This window comes from Neovison vison, chromosome 1, assembly GCF_020171115.1.
Source record: "Neovison vison isolate M4711 chromosome 1, ASM_NN_V1, whole genome shotgun sequence".
Taxonomy (NCBI): Eukaryota; Metazoa; Chordata; class Mammalia; order Carnivora; family Mustelidae; genus Neogale; species Neogale vison.
In genome coordinates, this window is record NC_058091.1 from 316,796,610 (window position 1) to 316,811,505 (window position 14,896).

At 60.6% G+C, this 14,896-nt stretch overlaps 1 protein-coding gene across 5 annotated transcripts in view; it reads right to left on the reverse strand.

Moving 5' to 3' along the window:
- Window positions 1–3,107: 3,107 nt before the first annotated feature.
- Window positions 3,108–14,896, reverse strand: part of AHRR (aryl-hydrocarbon receptor repressor) — an 80,121-nt gene continuing 68,332 nt past the window's right edge. For 4 of the 5 annotated variants that reach the window (XM_044234480.1, XM_044234511.1, XM_044234494.1 and 1 more), the window contains 6 exons: window positions 14,385–14,518; window positions 11,444–11,643; window positions 9,081–9,125; window positions 8,041–8,102; window positions 7,750–7,888; window positions 3,108–6,908 (listed from right to left, as the gene is read on the reverse strand). In XM_044234480.1, the coding sequence (XP_044090415.1) occupies window positions 5,849–6,908; window positions 7,750–7,888; window positions 8,041–8,102; window positions 9,081–9,125; window positions 11,444–11,643; window positions 14,385–14,518 (1,640 nt within the window). In that variant the 3' untranslated portion in view covers window positions 3,108–5,848. The remainder of the gene's footprint in view (window positions 6,909–7,749; window positions 7,889–8,040; window positions 8,103–9,080; window positions 9,126–11,443; window positions 11,644–14,384; window positions 14,519–14,896) is intronic. The other variant, XM_044234503.1, reaches the window with a different exon arrangement.

Consider the following 14,896-nt stretch of genomic DNA (forward strand, 5'->3'; position numbering starts at 1 on the left):
GCAACACCCCCGTGTTCCTGGGCAGCTTGGCAGTGAGTGGTTGTTCCACCCTGGGGTCAGGCCCTGCACGTGTCAGGTCGGCGCTGTACTGAGTCCAGACAGAAGCCCCCGGAACGACCGCAGCTGACGCCGGGCACGGCCCGGGGGTGAGGAGTGCGGGGGGCAGAGCGGCCGGAGGGGAAGGAGCAGGCCCTGAGTTACGGGTGGAGGAGAGGCCCCCTGGTCAGAGCCGGGCCCCAGGCCCCAGCGAGGAAGAACAGGTGCTCAGCCGCCCCGATTTCAGGGTTAGCCTCCGTGTGCCTCCCCGCGATGGAGAAGGGACCTTCCGCAGTTACCTCGGGGTGGGGGGGGACTGCAGGGACAAGCACCTCCTGAATGTCAGGCAAGTTCATACAGACAGCGAGGAGAGGAGCCAGCCGGGAGGAACGGGGAGTGGGGCGCACACAGCGGGTGGGGGAGGAAGGCTCAGCACCCCCAGATCTGCGGGCGGCTGAACAGAGGACAAGGGCCGGTACCTCTGTGTACCGTGACGGCCAACCCTTTTGTCCTCCCATCCGTACCTAGGAACTTACAAAAATGTAAATAACAAGTTCACGTTATGTTTGAAATTGTGACTGTAAAGGCATTTTGAAATTAATAAAAAAAGTTGCCAAAATTATCAAAGCTTTTAGGACTTTATTCAAAATACAACAGCATTTCACATTCCCCACGTGGAGCCTGTGCTACTGACACTTGGGTTTGGAGGCAGGACTCCCTGATAGCTTCCTCAGCCAGGGGGTGTGCCTATTATTCATCGTAATATTAACTATTAGAATTATATATTGTATATTACATATATAATTATAGTAATTACTTAATTATATTGCTTTAATTAATTATTAATATAATATTAATATTGGGATGGCTATTGAAGGACTTTTTTCTCCCTAAAACTAGAAAAACAAAATTTGATGAAAAAAACTTTGACTTCTCTTTCTGGCAGACTAAATAACTGAAAGGCTTCTGTAAAACACTGGGTGACAATAGTGAGCTCCCTTGTAAATCACCCTTTTCCTGAGCCCAGGCGAGCTCTGGGAAGCAGGAAAACAGCCCTGGAGCACGGATGGGTGCGGGTGGGAGGGGCTACTGGCTTTTACACAGCCTGTGGGGTCGGGCTTCTCCGTGGAGCCAGGATGCTCAAGGGTGTGTCAGTGCCAAAGCCGACCAGGGAAGACAGCCAGCAAAGCCCCTAAAAGCAGTGTCTCCCAGGTCACAGGCCCCCTGAGTTGGGGAAGCCCCCACCCAAGAACTCGCAGCCGGGAGCCTGCACTCCTCTTGGGTCTAACCCCCTCCTCAGCCTAGCGGCTCTCACTGAAGCCCTTTGGCAGAAGCAGCCCCGGGAATATTGCTAGGGATCCCCCCAGCCTTGCAGTGAAGAGCGGAGTGCAGTGCCATGTCCTAAAGGCCTGAGAGCCCTGTGTCCTGGGAGGACAGAGCTCTGGATTAGCTCTGACTCGGCCTCCGTTAAATACACACGAAGGACAGAACCAGTCACAACTGCCAAAGCAACAGGGGAAGGAACAGAAAAGCGCTGCAGTCTCGTGGGGGCAGAGGGCGGGAGCGAAACCCCAGAGGACGGATGTGCCCGCAGTGCAGCAGCGCATGCAAACCCAGCACCGAGCACAGTGCCAGCGAGTGCGTGCAAAAGCAGGCCAGCGGCTGTGAGAAGAAGGCGGAACGCATGAAGGGATGGGGCGGCCCAGGCCCCAGAACACGGTGGGGCCGCGGTAGTAGCTGACAACACGGGCTTTCTGTCAAAGGCACTGTCCGTTTTTTCAGGAGGCGCGAAATGCATGGCCCACAAAGAAAAAGCCTGCAGTGCTGAAATGTTAAACTCTCGCTTATTTTATAAAAGACGAGCCACAGACAGAAAATCTGTAACTGAGGAGATGCTGCTCTCCTGATAAAAAGAACGTGGACAAGTCAACCAGGTGGGCCGACAAGTGCGAGAGACCAGAACGGGGGCAAGTGGACTCCAGGCCGGGGGCTCCCTGCATCCCCAGGAAGGCCGTGGGGGCCCCTGCTGACCTGCAGCCCACACGCCCCTCAGAGTGAGCCCAGGGCTGTTCCCACACGGAGCCCGCCTCTAACCCCTCTCAGGTGGGTGTGTGACCTGCAGGCCCTCCAGGACCTCATCCCCACCCTCTCCTTGTCCTCTGGCTCGGGCCCACGGGCCAGCCGCAGCCCTGCAGGCTGCCGTTCCGGGACGCTCAGGGCGGCCTTGCCCACAGACTTCCACCCGACTATGCTCCCCCACTCGGTCTGTGTCGCACCTGCCCCCTCCCGTGTGTTGCAGAGCCGGGTGGTTCTGGGCTCACGTGTCCCTGTGCACATGCACCAGCGAGCTCTGTCTTTCCTTACTGTGTCCTCAGCACTGTCACAGCCCTGGTACCCAGCACGAGCTCAGCAAACTGCTGACGGACGACAGAAAGAAGGACACGCACATAAGACAACTCGTGACCGTCTCACCCCCCGGTGGACAAGACCCAGGGGCCTGACCGTACCGAGTACTGGAGGGCATGAGACCCGGCGGGGGCTGGTGGACTGCTGCTGTGGCCCGGGTGGCCCTCAGATTTCATGTGCTGAACCCTCCTGCTAGGCCGTGAGAATGGGATCAGCGCCCTGAAAACAAGAGACTCCACAGCTCCCTCCTCCGCTCACCCAATGAGCTCACAGCGAGGAATTCACCACCCTCCACCGGGCCACACTGGCCACCTGATCCCACAGCTGCACGCACGCACGCGCACGTGTGCACGCAACAGACACAGCTCGTGCGCATCACGGATGTGTGCACACACACGCACACACTTAGTCACGGGGACCAGGTGTCTGTTCCCTACGGGTCAGGGCAAGTCTGGGATATCCTAAGGCGCCTGGGAGGGTCGCCCAACCCTCAGTGATGGGGAGGAGAGGGACTGGCACGTGGAGGAGGAAGTGGCCTCCGCCGTCCTCGAAACTTTTGGTGCCAGCCTGTTTATTTTCGCCTTCTATCCAGAAGTAAAGGACTGTCTCAGAATGTAAATTCACCACCACACACTAAAGGAAATACAGTTGCTTCATCTGGAAAATCAAGTAGACATTTCTGTTTATGGTAAACATGATTTAACCTGGGATTTATTTTACATCAATATTGCATATTTAATACATATCTCCGTATCAGAAATATATTTGAAGGCTCTTTCCAAAGGCAAGTATTAAAACAGTGTTAAAAGTTTCATTAAAATATATCCACTTTTTAAAAATTCAACAGGTCAGTCTGGATATCGGAAACTTTTTTCCTCTAGTAGAAGCTGTAAAAGTATAAACCGTAACTTGTGTTCATGTCCTCCTGTCCATCCATGCCCACACTACGTTTGATTTTAATACTTTTTAGCATATAAGCAAAAGCTATGAGACAACAGAAAAACGTAGGCCTAGCATTAGTACTGATGATGACATTTTAGAGCAAAAGTGACCGCTTTGCAGCTTCTACATTCCATCATTTCCCCACACAACCCTTTTTAGGAGGGGCATGTGCTGACTCAAGGACATTTTGGGGTGCTGACCCAGAGTGTTCAAGGGGCCCGGGGGATGGTGGGCATCTCCAGAACACAAGACCCCAGAGCTGACTTCCAGATGTCGAATTCTCCGTTAGCACAGCAGGACCCACCTGCCCACCGACTGCAGGGGAGAGGATGAGGCCCACGCATCCGGCTGCCCAAGGGGAGGAGCGCCTGGGGACCAGGGGCCTCGAGGGCAGCGGTGACTGTGGGCTTCGAGACTTCTCCCTAGGGCTCTCATCTGGAGCTCATCTGTGGTCACGCGTGGCCTGGCTACGGCGTGCAAACTCGCAATGGCGTCTGAATCTCACCTTTTCAGTCCTGTGTTTTCCGAGTCACACGTTACACGTGTGCAATTCTCCCCATCTTCTGCATCCTCAGTTGGGGAAGGCAGGCATCCCTCTTGGGGGAGCCCCCGTGCATCTCAGGACACAGTTCTGCAGCCAGCCGGGGCCCACTGGGTGGTTCCTTCACGGAGGAAGCGTGAGGCTCGCTGCCCTCACAGGAGGAAGCCCAGGGAGGTGCACGGTCCCATGCGAGCGAGGGCCAGGGCTTAAGTGCTGGCTTTGACTAGGAAGGAAGGAAGAGCAGTCTGGGACTCTGCCCCGTGTCTCGGGGAGCCGGGGTAGGCTGTGCTCAGCCTGAGAACTGCGTGAGGCAGGTCCGGGCCAGCCGGAGGTCGCCCGCAGGTGTCCCTCATGACAGGTGGGGGTGACTCTGGTGGGGGCAGTGGGGATAGCACAGCACCAATGTCACCTACGGCAAGGCCTCAGGGAGGTGAGTTAGGGAGAGGCTGCTGGGCTGGCCCTGGGGGGCCACATGCTGACCACTCCCAACCCCGGGCTCCAGAGGGTGACCGTCTCTGCCAGTGCCAGGAGGATGCCTTCAGCTCCTGCCATCCCGTAAGGGGGACCCTTCTGCAAAGCTGGCAACCTGTTTAGGGGCACCCCGGCTGATGCCCAAGTGTCCACAAGACCCCGTCCACCCAGCTGAGCCCCGAGTTCTGACAAGGGGACCGTGCATGAGCTCAGCTTCGGACTGAGAGCCCAAAGCCATGGATGCTGGAGCGAAAGGCCCCCCGCGGAGAGCAGAAGTACCAATGGTGGAGAGGCAAGTCTTCTCTGGGGACTCCTGCCATCTCCCGAGATTCCTGGCAGAAGGCGACCTTAGGGACAGATGCCCTTGTTCCCGAGGGGCAGGAGTGTGTCCACCATGGCGCAGGCGGGCTTGGCGGTGGGCTGCATGCCGGGACAGCACAGCCGGTGCCAACAGCCCTGCCGGGGACAAGGGGCCGTCGCTGGTGCTGATCATGGGAGACGCCGCTTTCTGAGTCAGCCTTTGCATCAGGTCTCCTGTGGTCAGAGCGTATGTCCTTCACGGTTTTCTAGAAAACATCCCCTGTCCATCTGATCTCTAGTGAGTCTTCTTTAGGGCGAATGGAGCTCTCATTTGAAAACCGATACAGCCTCCACGAACAACTTGACTTCTGCCTCTTTTCTCTACACTTTGTCCTTCTCTCTGCTTCCAAACCTGGACTCTGTAAACTTGAGCTTTGCCACGTACCGGACACAGAGTAGCATGACCACCTATGGAGGCCCCTGATGATGCAGGACAGACTTGCGGGAGGAACAGGACATTGTCCTGCCCGTCTCCACTCTGAGCGAGGCCCCAGACTCGGCTGTGGGGTCGAGGGGAGCAGGCTGCACATAGCACAAAGGGTGGGTCCCAGCGCAGACATGCTCTTCCGCCTGGAACGTTCCAGATTCCTACCACAAATGGTGGCACGGTCACCTGTGGCTCGAGAGCATTACATCCCTCACGTACACCGAGGGTAACGGCCACCCTCTGCCGTACCCTGCACAGAGGGGGTGGCCCGCCGTCACAGCGCAGGCGAGCTGGGAAGCGGGTGTGGGGAGCACTGGAAGCTACTGCGTGAGGCCGCTCGGCCAGGAGCCCACTGACCCCAGAGAGTGGCGGATGCCCTCCGGGCCGACTTGTCTCCCTTGGGCCTCTTTGTGAAAACCTTAATCCTTGAAAGAGAAATACTGTCCTACTTGAACAGACTTCAGACCACTTTGCATTTAAGAACCTGTGTGACGTTTACCAAAAACAGACTAGGCCGTGGCACACGCCGCCCACACCTAACAGAGGACTGAGCTAGGGCAGCCTCGCAGAGTGTCCCTTCAGAAAGGCTCGGATCCTGTGCGCACTGCCCCAGCTGAGGGGCGAGTCTGGGCGTGGACAGAGGCCAGCTGTGGGAGCAGCCCACTCTATGGCAGGAAAGCACCCTCGGGGGCCTTGGGAGGCATTGGCGTTGCCACAGCACTTTTGGGGAACATTCCAGGCACCCCGCCCTGGCTGTGACTGGCCCATGGTGGTGAGTCCAGGGGCTCTCGTTTGACAATGGGCACGGTCCCCGGAGCTCTGCAGTCACAGCCCAGTGCAGGGGGCTGGTGTCCCTGTGCACAGAAGTGGGGGGGAGGATCTGGCTCAGAAAAGCCGTGCGCACGCCCCAGGCAGGTGCAGTATGCGGGGTGGGAAGGGACCAGCTCCCGCCCAGCTCTGAGGGGACCCCTGCCCCTCAGGGGAGCCTCCAGCAAGCTGCGCCCCAGGTGCGGAGCATACAGGTGGGGCCTGGCTTCCAGCTCTGTTTTCAGGTGCATCCTGGTAGGGAAAGTGACCATCTGTCCCTTGGCCAGGCCACTGGCTCTCAGCCACACCTGGCTTGGGGACATGGAGTAGCCGTTTGCTGTGTCCTCAGACCCAGAGTCACTCTCCATTTTGATGGGCACATCAGGCGACAAGATGGGGCTGCACGAGGCTCCCGAGGGCACAGGCCCACCTCGAAGCTTGGTGTCCTCAATGGCATAGCCTGCCCCTGTGAGACGCTGCCCTCTGGGCTGAGGGAGCCCACTGTCCAGGCTCCCCTGGGGGAAGGGGCAGCTGGGCAGAGGGCGCACCTGGCCCTGATCGCTGTCCTGCAGAGCTCTGCCGGTGCAGCTGACGTGGGCCTGGGGAGAACGGCCTCCTGGGTGGCAGCTGGGCGAATTTCTGAAAGCCGTCGCGCCGCTGGCGTGAATGGGGCCCTGAATGCCTGGGCAGGGCACGCAGGAGCCTCGGGACACGGCGCGCACGGAGAACGGGACACTCTCGCTGGGCCCTGGCTTCAGCTTGGTGCCCCCGTCCTGGCCGTGCTTCCCTGGCATCCAGCCCAGAGGCTTCACGGGTCCAGGCGCCTCGAAGCAGCAGCTGTAGGCGTGCATTTCCCTCCGCCCCGTGGCTCCTGAGCGGCCACTGGGCACCTTCCCGGGCTCGTCTCCTCCCCTGTCCCTGAAGAGAGGAGATGGCCCATCAGACAGAGCGGGGAGAGCCATCATCTGACCCCTTGGGTGGGGTCTCTAAGGGAAGGCGTTGGATTTGTAGGGTACCGGCTGGGCCTGCGAGGGCTGCGTGCCCCCACCGTAAACCCGCTACACCTGCGGTCCAGCACCACGAGCCGCCCAGGGACCACGAGTGGCCCAGGACCTTGGTGCCAGCACCCTCCTCTCCTGACGACCCTTCCACGGCCGGCTGGCTGGACACCCACGCGGGCCTCTGCGAGACCAGGCGTGACGTGGGGGTGCAGGGAGCGGCGTGTGCCTCCCACGCATCTCTGGGGATGTATCTCCAGGAGGCCTACGCCATGGGTCAGGGGTCAGACACACCCCCAGACGCAGATGCAGGCAGACACGCTCTCCCGGCAGCTTCCACGAACCGGGCCCTGATCTGGCATGCATGCCATGGCTCCCGCAGCACCTGAGTGGCCAGGAGGACGGGGCACAGCCCTGCCGCACAGCCAGGCCAGTCCTCCAAGCAAGAGGAGCCCTCTTGGTGGCGTGGCGGCAGGGGCCTGTGGGAAGACGGAGTGGAGGGGGCTTCTGAGTGCAGGGGGAGGGCAGAGGACAGGGTGGCCACCCAGGGTCCAGGTTTCAGGCGAGGGTCCCGGCAGCCCTGGCCACACCTCAGACATGGAAGGACAACTCCTGGGGTGGGAAGCATGTCAGGGCGTTCTCCAGGTGTACCTGCGTGTTACCCTAAAAGCAAGGCTCACCTGTCACAGTCAAGGCCACCAGACCGGCAGCCAGTGTCTCTTCTCCTCCTTAAGGCCCAGGTGGGCCTCAGCACCACTTACCCTGCAGCCCCCTCGGGGTCAGAAACGAGGTCGGGGCCACTTCTGAGGCATAGGCATGGGGCCCTGGCTGGAACCCGGGCCCAGCGTCCCGCGTCCGCTTGTGTCCTGAGCACTGCAGTGTTTTCTCCGTTGCTCCTCCCTGTCAGGATTCAGAGAGGGGGTTCAGCACGATGCCTGCGGCCTGGGTTTTGGAGCAAGACCCCCCAGCACTGGGGCAGGGAGAGCCTCCACAGGGGCACAGACACATTTCAGCCTTTTAAAACACAGGAGACGGTGAATCTGGAGAAGTACCTGCGAGGTGGCTGGGCTGCCCGTGGAGGTCTAGCTCACCCTGATGTGCGGTAGCTCTCGCCCTGGGGAGCGCAGACAAGAGGAGAATACGTAGGTCAGTTTGTGAGGCTGCGGGGAGGGGCGCCGTGCTGCTGTCAAGGCCGTGCTGGGAGAGAAGATGCTCTCTAATTTCTTCTCTTCCCTCAGCGGCAGGTGTGCCGAAAACTCCAATTCACATGATTTCTCAAGCCAAAAAAGGGCTAATGAGTTTACTTCCAAAGCAGATACACACATACAACGTGCTTTTGTGTTTTTCTGGATGACCACAATGAAGACACAGGCAATCTTTATGATTTCCAGTAGTTGCATTCCATAAACTCCCCAAGAACCCTAAATTACTGAATAGTAAACCATCTTTCATAGGGCAGCGCGCATACACACGCAGAAATCACGGAGCTCGTGATATTAAATTCTAAGCAATCTCATCCTCATAGATGCTGTTTCATTATTTTCAGAAGAAAAAAACATGGCTTAAGTGACTTCCCTTAGGCCACCTCTCCAGCAGATGTCTGTGCGGAGACTCAAATCCAGGCCAAAAGACCGGAGTCAGAGCTCCCCACAGTGCTGCTGCTCCCTACCCACCCTCTGGTCACATCTGTAAAGACCAGAGATGGGGGGCACAGACTGGGGGTGGAGCAGGAACAGGGGAGCAGGGAAGGGGGAGCAGAGAAGTGGGAGCAGGGGAGGGGGAGCAGGGGAGGGGGAGCAGGGAAGGGGGAGCAGGGAAGGGGGAGCAGGTAGGAATTCTGAAAAACCAAGGAAGTGGAAACATTATTTGCGTCTCTCTTAAAATGTTGGGCGGGAGCCTCTGTCCTCTGCTTTCTAGGTCTGGACGATACTCTGTAGGATATGATGTCCAGTACTGATTGAACTGTCCTGTGTGCAAGCTTCACACGCCCTCAGGGAGGTCCCGGACAGGGGTGCTGGGCGACGGGCTGAGCCACACCTGTCCCACCCACCCCAGGTGAGCACGGTTCTGTGCAGGGGGGGGGGGCACTTACCCGTTCGGGCACCTGGGGCAGCAGGAGCCCACTTCGCACCTCAACCTGTGTGAAAAGCGAGGAGAGGTTAGGCTTCCCCTCTTCCTTGGTTTTAGGGGGAAAACATGGAAAAGAGGAAGCCGAATGTGAGTTTCAGTTATGATAATTAAGCCCAAACCAGGCTGAAAACGGAAAACTCTGGGCCTGTAAACGAAGGCGGGAGTACTTCACAGTGCAGGGCTGGTCTTGGGGTGCGGGAGAGGTGAGAAAGCGGGCTCTGGGTGAGCAGGTCCTGGTGGGGGGGCGCTTCCATGCGTCAAGGGTCAGCTTGGTCCCTCGCCTGTTTTTACAGGCTTGGCCCTTGGGTATCCTGGTTTTCCTCCCTCACATTTAGGGTGTCGTATCTTTAAAAATAAGAGGGTGCATACAGTCTCAGCCAGCCGGCATGGGGGCTGGAGGGGGGCTCTGTCCCTGGAAGCCACCCCTGGTCCTGCACTCTTCCCAGCGGCAGCTGAGGGGTGCTCACCTTTGGCCGGGGGGGGGGGACCATGCTGCGGGGGCTGAGGGGAAAGTGGCCGTGGGAGCCCTGCCCCCGCCACGGGAGATGCTCCAGGTTTTCTCAGCTGAAGGTCGGCCTGAATGAGCCAAAGGGGAACAGTGGACTCTGAGGGGGGATGGACAGTCACACCCACAGAGGGAGGCTCGCAGACGTGGTCCTGGGGCAGGAGAGAGAAGCCTCCTGGGGAGGGCCTCCCATCCCGGGGCCACATGGGGGGGCGGGGTGGGGTTGAGCAGGAATCCCCTGACGGGGCCACAGGGCCCTGGGGCTCCCTCTGGATGGACCCAGGTGTGGGGGAGGCTCAGGCGACAGGTAAGCAGGACGCTCCTGCAGGACTCAGGGCTATGAAGGGGATCCTGGTGGGCCGTGAGCACAGAGTTACACTCAAGACACTGAAAGTGACAGGCAGAGAGGTTGAATCAGAGCTAACCCTCATCCGGCATCACAGACCTGAGAGCTGAGGGGCTCAGACCAGCCACCACGTTCTGTGCTCGGACCCCTCCCCATCAGGCAGTGGGTTAAGGGGCCAGCACCTCCCAGAGGAGGCACCAGGAGCCGTGAAGCCGGTATCTCTGGTAAGGGAGGGGAGAAGGAGCGGATTGTGCCCCCCGTCTCCCGAAGGTCTCAACACGGCATTAATGGGGCAGCATCTGAGCCCAAGGCTTTCCCTGGTGGCGGGAGGTGGGGGGGGGGCAGGGGCTTCCCAGAGGAGGAGATGCCAGGGCTGGGATTTCCTTGGACAGGTCACCATGTGCGGGGTCAAAGGCAGGTAGATACCCCCTGCTGAGAAAGCCTTTCCCCCTGGGGCGAGCGTCCCGGGGCCCTGGCGGAGGGGACTTGGCTAGTGCCGCTGGAAAGCTCTACCGGTTGATTTAAATCAGTCTGAGAGCACAGCCCTACTTCAAGGGCTGGTCCTACATCCCGTGGGAGTTGGATGAGGCGCCCCCGCAGCCCGTGAGCAACTGGCCCACTCCAGGGAGCACCGCCGAGGGATCAAGACTGGGTCGGGGACTCGGAGGGCCTTGACGTGTTGTCCCGGTAGCTGGTGCGGTCAGATGTCAGACCTCCTGCCCCAGCCCTTGGTCTCGCTCACTGAGGTGTGGAAAACACAGACACGTGGTTTTTTTTTAGAGAGCGCACATGGGGCGGGAGGAGGGGGAGAGGGAGAGAGAACCTCAAGCAGGCTCCACACCCGGCATTGCTTGGGGCTTGATCTCACGACCCCGAGATCATGATCTGAGCTGAAATCAGGAGTCAGTCACTTACCAGCTGACCTCCCAGGCGCCCCTACAGAGGCACATTTTGAATTACTCCCAGGACACTGATCCACACAACACAGACCACATTTGTTCCATAAAGTGAATTGCCAAGAAACTTGATAGAAAGTCCTTCCTACACTGGAAAGCTGAGAGGAGTCTGGGGCAGGCAGAAGGGGCGTTTGTCCCCTGCGGGGACACCAGTCCCCTGCATCCCTCCCCCTGCTGAGCCTGGTGTGGGGAGGGAGGACCGGAGCACAGGAAACAAGGCTGCGGCCCCCAGCCTCCCACCCGTGATGACAGGACCCAGGGCGTCGGCTTTGAGACCGTGACTGAGGGGTTAGGGACACGGTGACGCAGGCAATACGTAGCAGCACCGTCCACAGTCGCTCGGTAGAAAGCACTTCTGCCCTCTAAGCATTTCCGTGTTTTCTACACAAGGTACTGGCTTTAAAAACCCCAGCCACGGGTGTCACTGCTGGTCAGAAATGAGCAGAGACTGGGCAGAAAATACTCCATGTGGCCTTGCCCCCGGAGTCCGGCTGCCGCCCCAGCGGACTCACACTCACTTTGTGTCCGTCGGGGCCGAGACGTCCACCCTGTGCCTTGCCCTCAGGGACGCGTTCTTCCCTTTCGTCTCTGCCACAGGAGGTAGGAGGACGGGCACCACAACGCAGAACAGCGAGAGCCGAGGGGGCAGGACTGTCCCCGATGGTGCTTTCCTCTTCTGTCCGAACAGGAATTTTAGTTTTCCTTGAAACTGCATTGTCTGGCGTTGAAAGACAGAAACGAAGGCGCGTGCACAGGCCAATTAGCGACATTGTCTGAGAACGCGGGACGCACCCTCTCGGAACAGAAACGTGGACGAGAAACTTATCGTGAGTCACTAAGGAGACGCAAACCAAGGACTCCTGCGTGCTTGGCCTGCTGGGGATGGGAACCGTCCCGGGGCCTTCAAAGCGAGTCACAGTTTCTCTGTGGTCTCGGGAATGTCCTTTAACGGAGAAGTGTGTGCTCGTGCGCGCACTCCTGGGTGTGCAGGAGTGGGAACCTCGCCCGGCGAGCACTAGTGTGCGTGGCCACGAGTGGTCACTGGCCCCCCCAGAGCCAGCCACCAGCTCCTTCAGCTTTAACTCTCCATTTCAGACTGTCACCCCTCCAGTGACGATGGAGCTGAGGGACAACTTGATTTTATCTGGAGTATACAGAGTGAGTTAAACAGCCAACAAGTAATTTAGGGGTTTGTGATAAAAGAAAATAAAAGCTCTTCCCACAGTAGAAAAGTTAACCTAAGTTACTAAGTGCCTTCAGGGCATTTCTGCCCTTGAGGAAAGCACGACCCCACAATGCGGCCCTCTTTCTCTCTCTCTCTCCGTCCAGCCAACCCTCTATCGCTCCCTCTCTCCGTCCCTGCATCTACGCGTCTATCCCTCCCCATCCCCCCCCAACCTCCCACCATCTGTTGTCCATCTGCCATCTGCAGACGGATTTCCGGAGTGAACAAACGCTGGAGCACCTACCGCTTGCCGGGCACGTGCTTGCGGCGAGAATACAAGCTGTGCGCTGGGACATGCTCCCCAGAGAGAACAGACCTGAAGTGGAGCATCCGCCAGTTTCTTTGGGGTAATATTCCTATCATGGCGGACCGGAAGCACCCAGTAAACGTCCACTGGACCTCTAAGCTCCTGAGTAACGGTGGGCTCTCGCGGGCAGCCTGAGCCGGGCTGGGTGGCCGTACCAGTCTCACCGGACTGGCGAGGGTGGCTTCCACAGTCACAGAGGAGCGCCAGGAGGAGCCGCGGGTCACGCACTGGCCTGTTCTCAGTGCGTCCCTTGGGAGCGCCCGAGCCCTTTGCAAGTGTGTGCGGTAACGCATTTCATGACTCGTATCACTGCACATTTTCAGACAACTCTCTTCTGCTGCTTTCCTCTATTCAGCGCATTGTTCTTTAGTTTCGTTTTACCCTATATTCTAATATTTTTCTTGATTGTATAGTAAAACGTCTCCGATTTCACTCATCTGGAGATAAGAATTTCCGACGTACCAGGAACTGGTTACCCAATTTTAAAAAGTGCACATCCCTTATAATGGAATAAATAGTAACTATGCTAGTTTCCACAAAATTCAGAACAAAATATCAGCAAAATAAAGGACTTTAAGGTCAGCAATCCCCTAAAGAAGAGACGAGCAGTCCCTGTGTGACGGAGGCAGCAGGCCCGGGAGCACAGAGCAGGGGAGAGCAGGGGAGAGCAGGGGAGAGCAGGGGAGACGCTGCTCTGCTGGGGAAGGCCCTGCTGTGCACGGAAAGGCCTGCGGTAGCGGACGGTGTGCGCGGCCTCTGCGGTAGGGCTGAGCCTTCCCGGGGCCCCAGAGACATCGCCACCGTCACCCCCGGCGACCTTCTTCACTGTCCCTCGGATCAGGAGCGTGAAGCGGCCCGCGGACGGCCGGACGGCCCAGGCGCGACTCGGCCATCAGGGACCACCGCCGAGGCGGCCTGGAGCGACTCCCCGAGCGGCCGAGACGGGAGAAACCCGGCGGCCGCACGGCCTCAGCGGGTGACCCGGGGCTCCGGAAGCGCAGCGGGTCCACCGGGGACCTCCAGTGTGGGGAGGGGTCGGCCACGAGGCTCAGGGACGAGCACACGTGGAGGCGGAGGGGTCTTGAGTCCTGGGGCAGGTCCGCGCGGTCAGGCGGGGCAGAAGCCCGGGGAGGCCACCTGCGGCGGGACAGCGGCGGGCGCGGGCGTCTGGGCAGGGCGGGGTGTGCAAGGGACAGGGACGGTCGCGGCGCTGCTCCTTCCCCGGCGCTGACCGGACTCGCACCACCTGCGCGCGACGCGCTTTTTAAAGACAAAAGGCCGCGAGGAGCGGGTCCGGGGAAGCAGGGCCGCGGCCGGAGGCCGGCCCGAGCCCACCCCGCGGGACCCCGGCCTGCGGGACGCGGCCTGCGGGCCCGTCTCGGCGCGCGCTTCCGACGGCCGCTGCGGGTCAGGGTTGGGGCTCCGCAGGCCGGGGCCGGGGCCAGACGGCGGGGGAAGCGCGGGCCACCGCAGCGGGCAGCACGGCCACGGGCCCCCTCCGGCCACGCGGGGCTTCGGGAGCCGCTCGAAGACCGTCCAGAGCGGCGCCCACCGCCCCCCCGGCTCCGGCCGAGCCCCCGCGGGACACCCGCAGCCCGGCCCGGCGCTCCGGAGCACGGAGGGGGCAGCGGGACGCGGCTCAGGGGGACAGCGACGCCGGAGGGGCCCGGAGTCCAGGCGGGGCCGGAGGTCGCGGTGTGGGTCTGCGGGAGGGGCCCGGGGGGGAGGGGCCCTGAGCGCGCAGCGGGGCGCCGTGGAGCGGACCCCCCCGGGCGGTCAGGGGGGCTGGGGTGCGCCCCTCCCCGTGCCCCCGGGGGCCGCAGGCGTCGGGCAGAGGGAAAGCCCGGGGGTCCGCCTGCAGGACGAAAGGCCGGGGGCGCCGCGCGAGCGTCCGTCCAGCGGCCCGGGCCGGCCGGCGCGCACTCACCAGGAAGCCCGACGTGCTGTCCAGCAGGCAGCGCACGCGGCACACGAAGCAGCGCGTCAGGAAGGCCGAGAAGTCCGCGGGCGCGGCGGCGCCTCCCTCCTGCGCGCGCAGCAGCCTCCCCAGGACGGCGTCCTCTGCGGCCGGAGAGACCCGCGGTGAGCGGCGCGGCGGGGCGCGCGGGGCGGACGCGGCCGCACGGGGGCGCGCGCGGCCACACACGGGCTTCCCGCGCCGCTCCCGCCCGCGCGCCGCCGTCGCCACGCGCCGCCTCACGCGCCGAGCCAGAGCCTCTCGCGCACCACGTCGCGCCTCCTGCGCACACTCACCTCGTGCGCACACCTGCCTCTCGCGCCGCAGCACACTCGCCCCCGGAAGCCGCCTCTCGCACGCCACCTCACGCACCTCACACGCACGTCACACACCTCACACGCACGTCACACACCTCACACGCACACGTCCTACCACGCGCACCCGCACCCCGCCTCGCACACAAACAGCAGCACACGTGCATC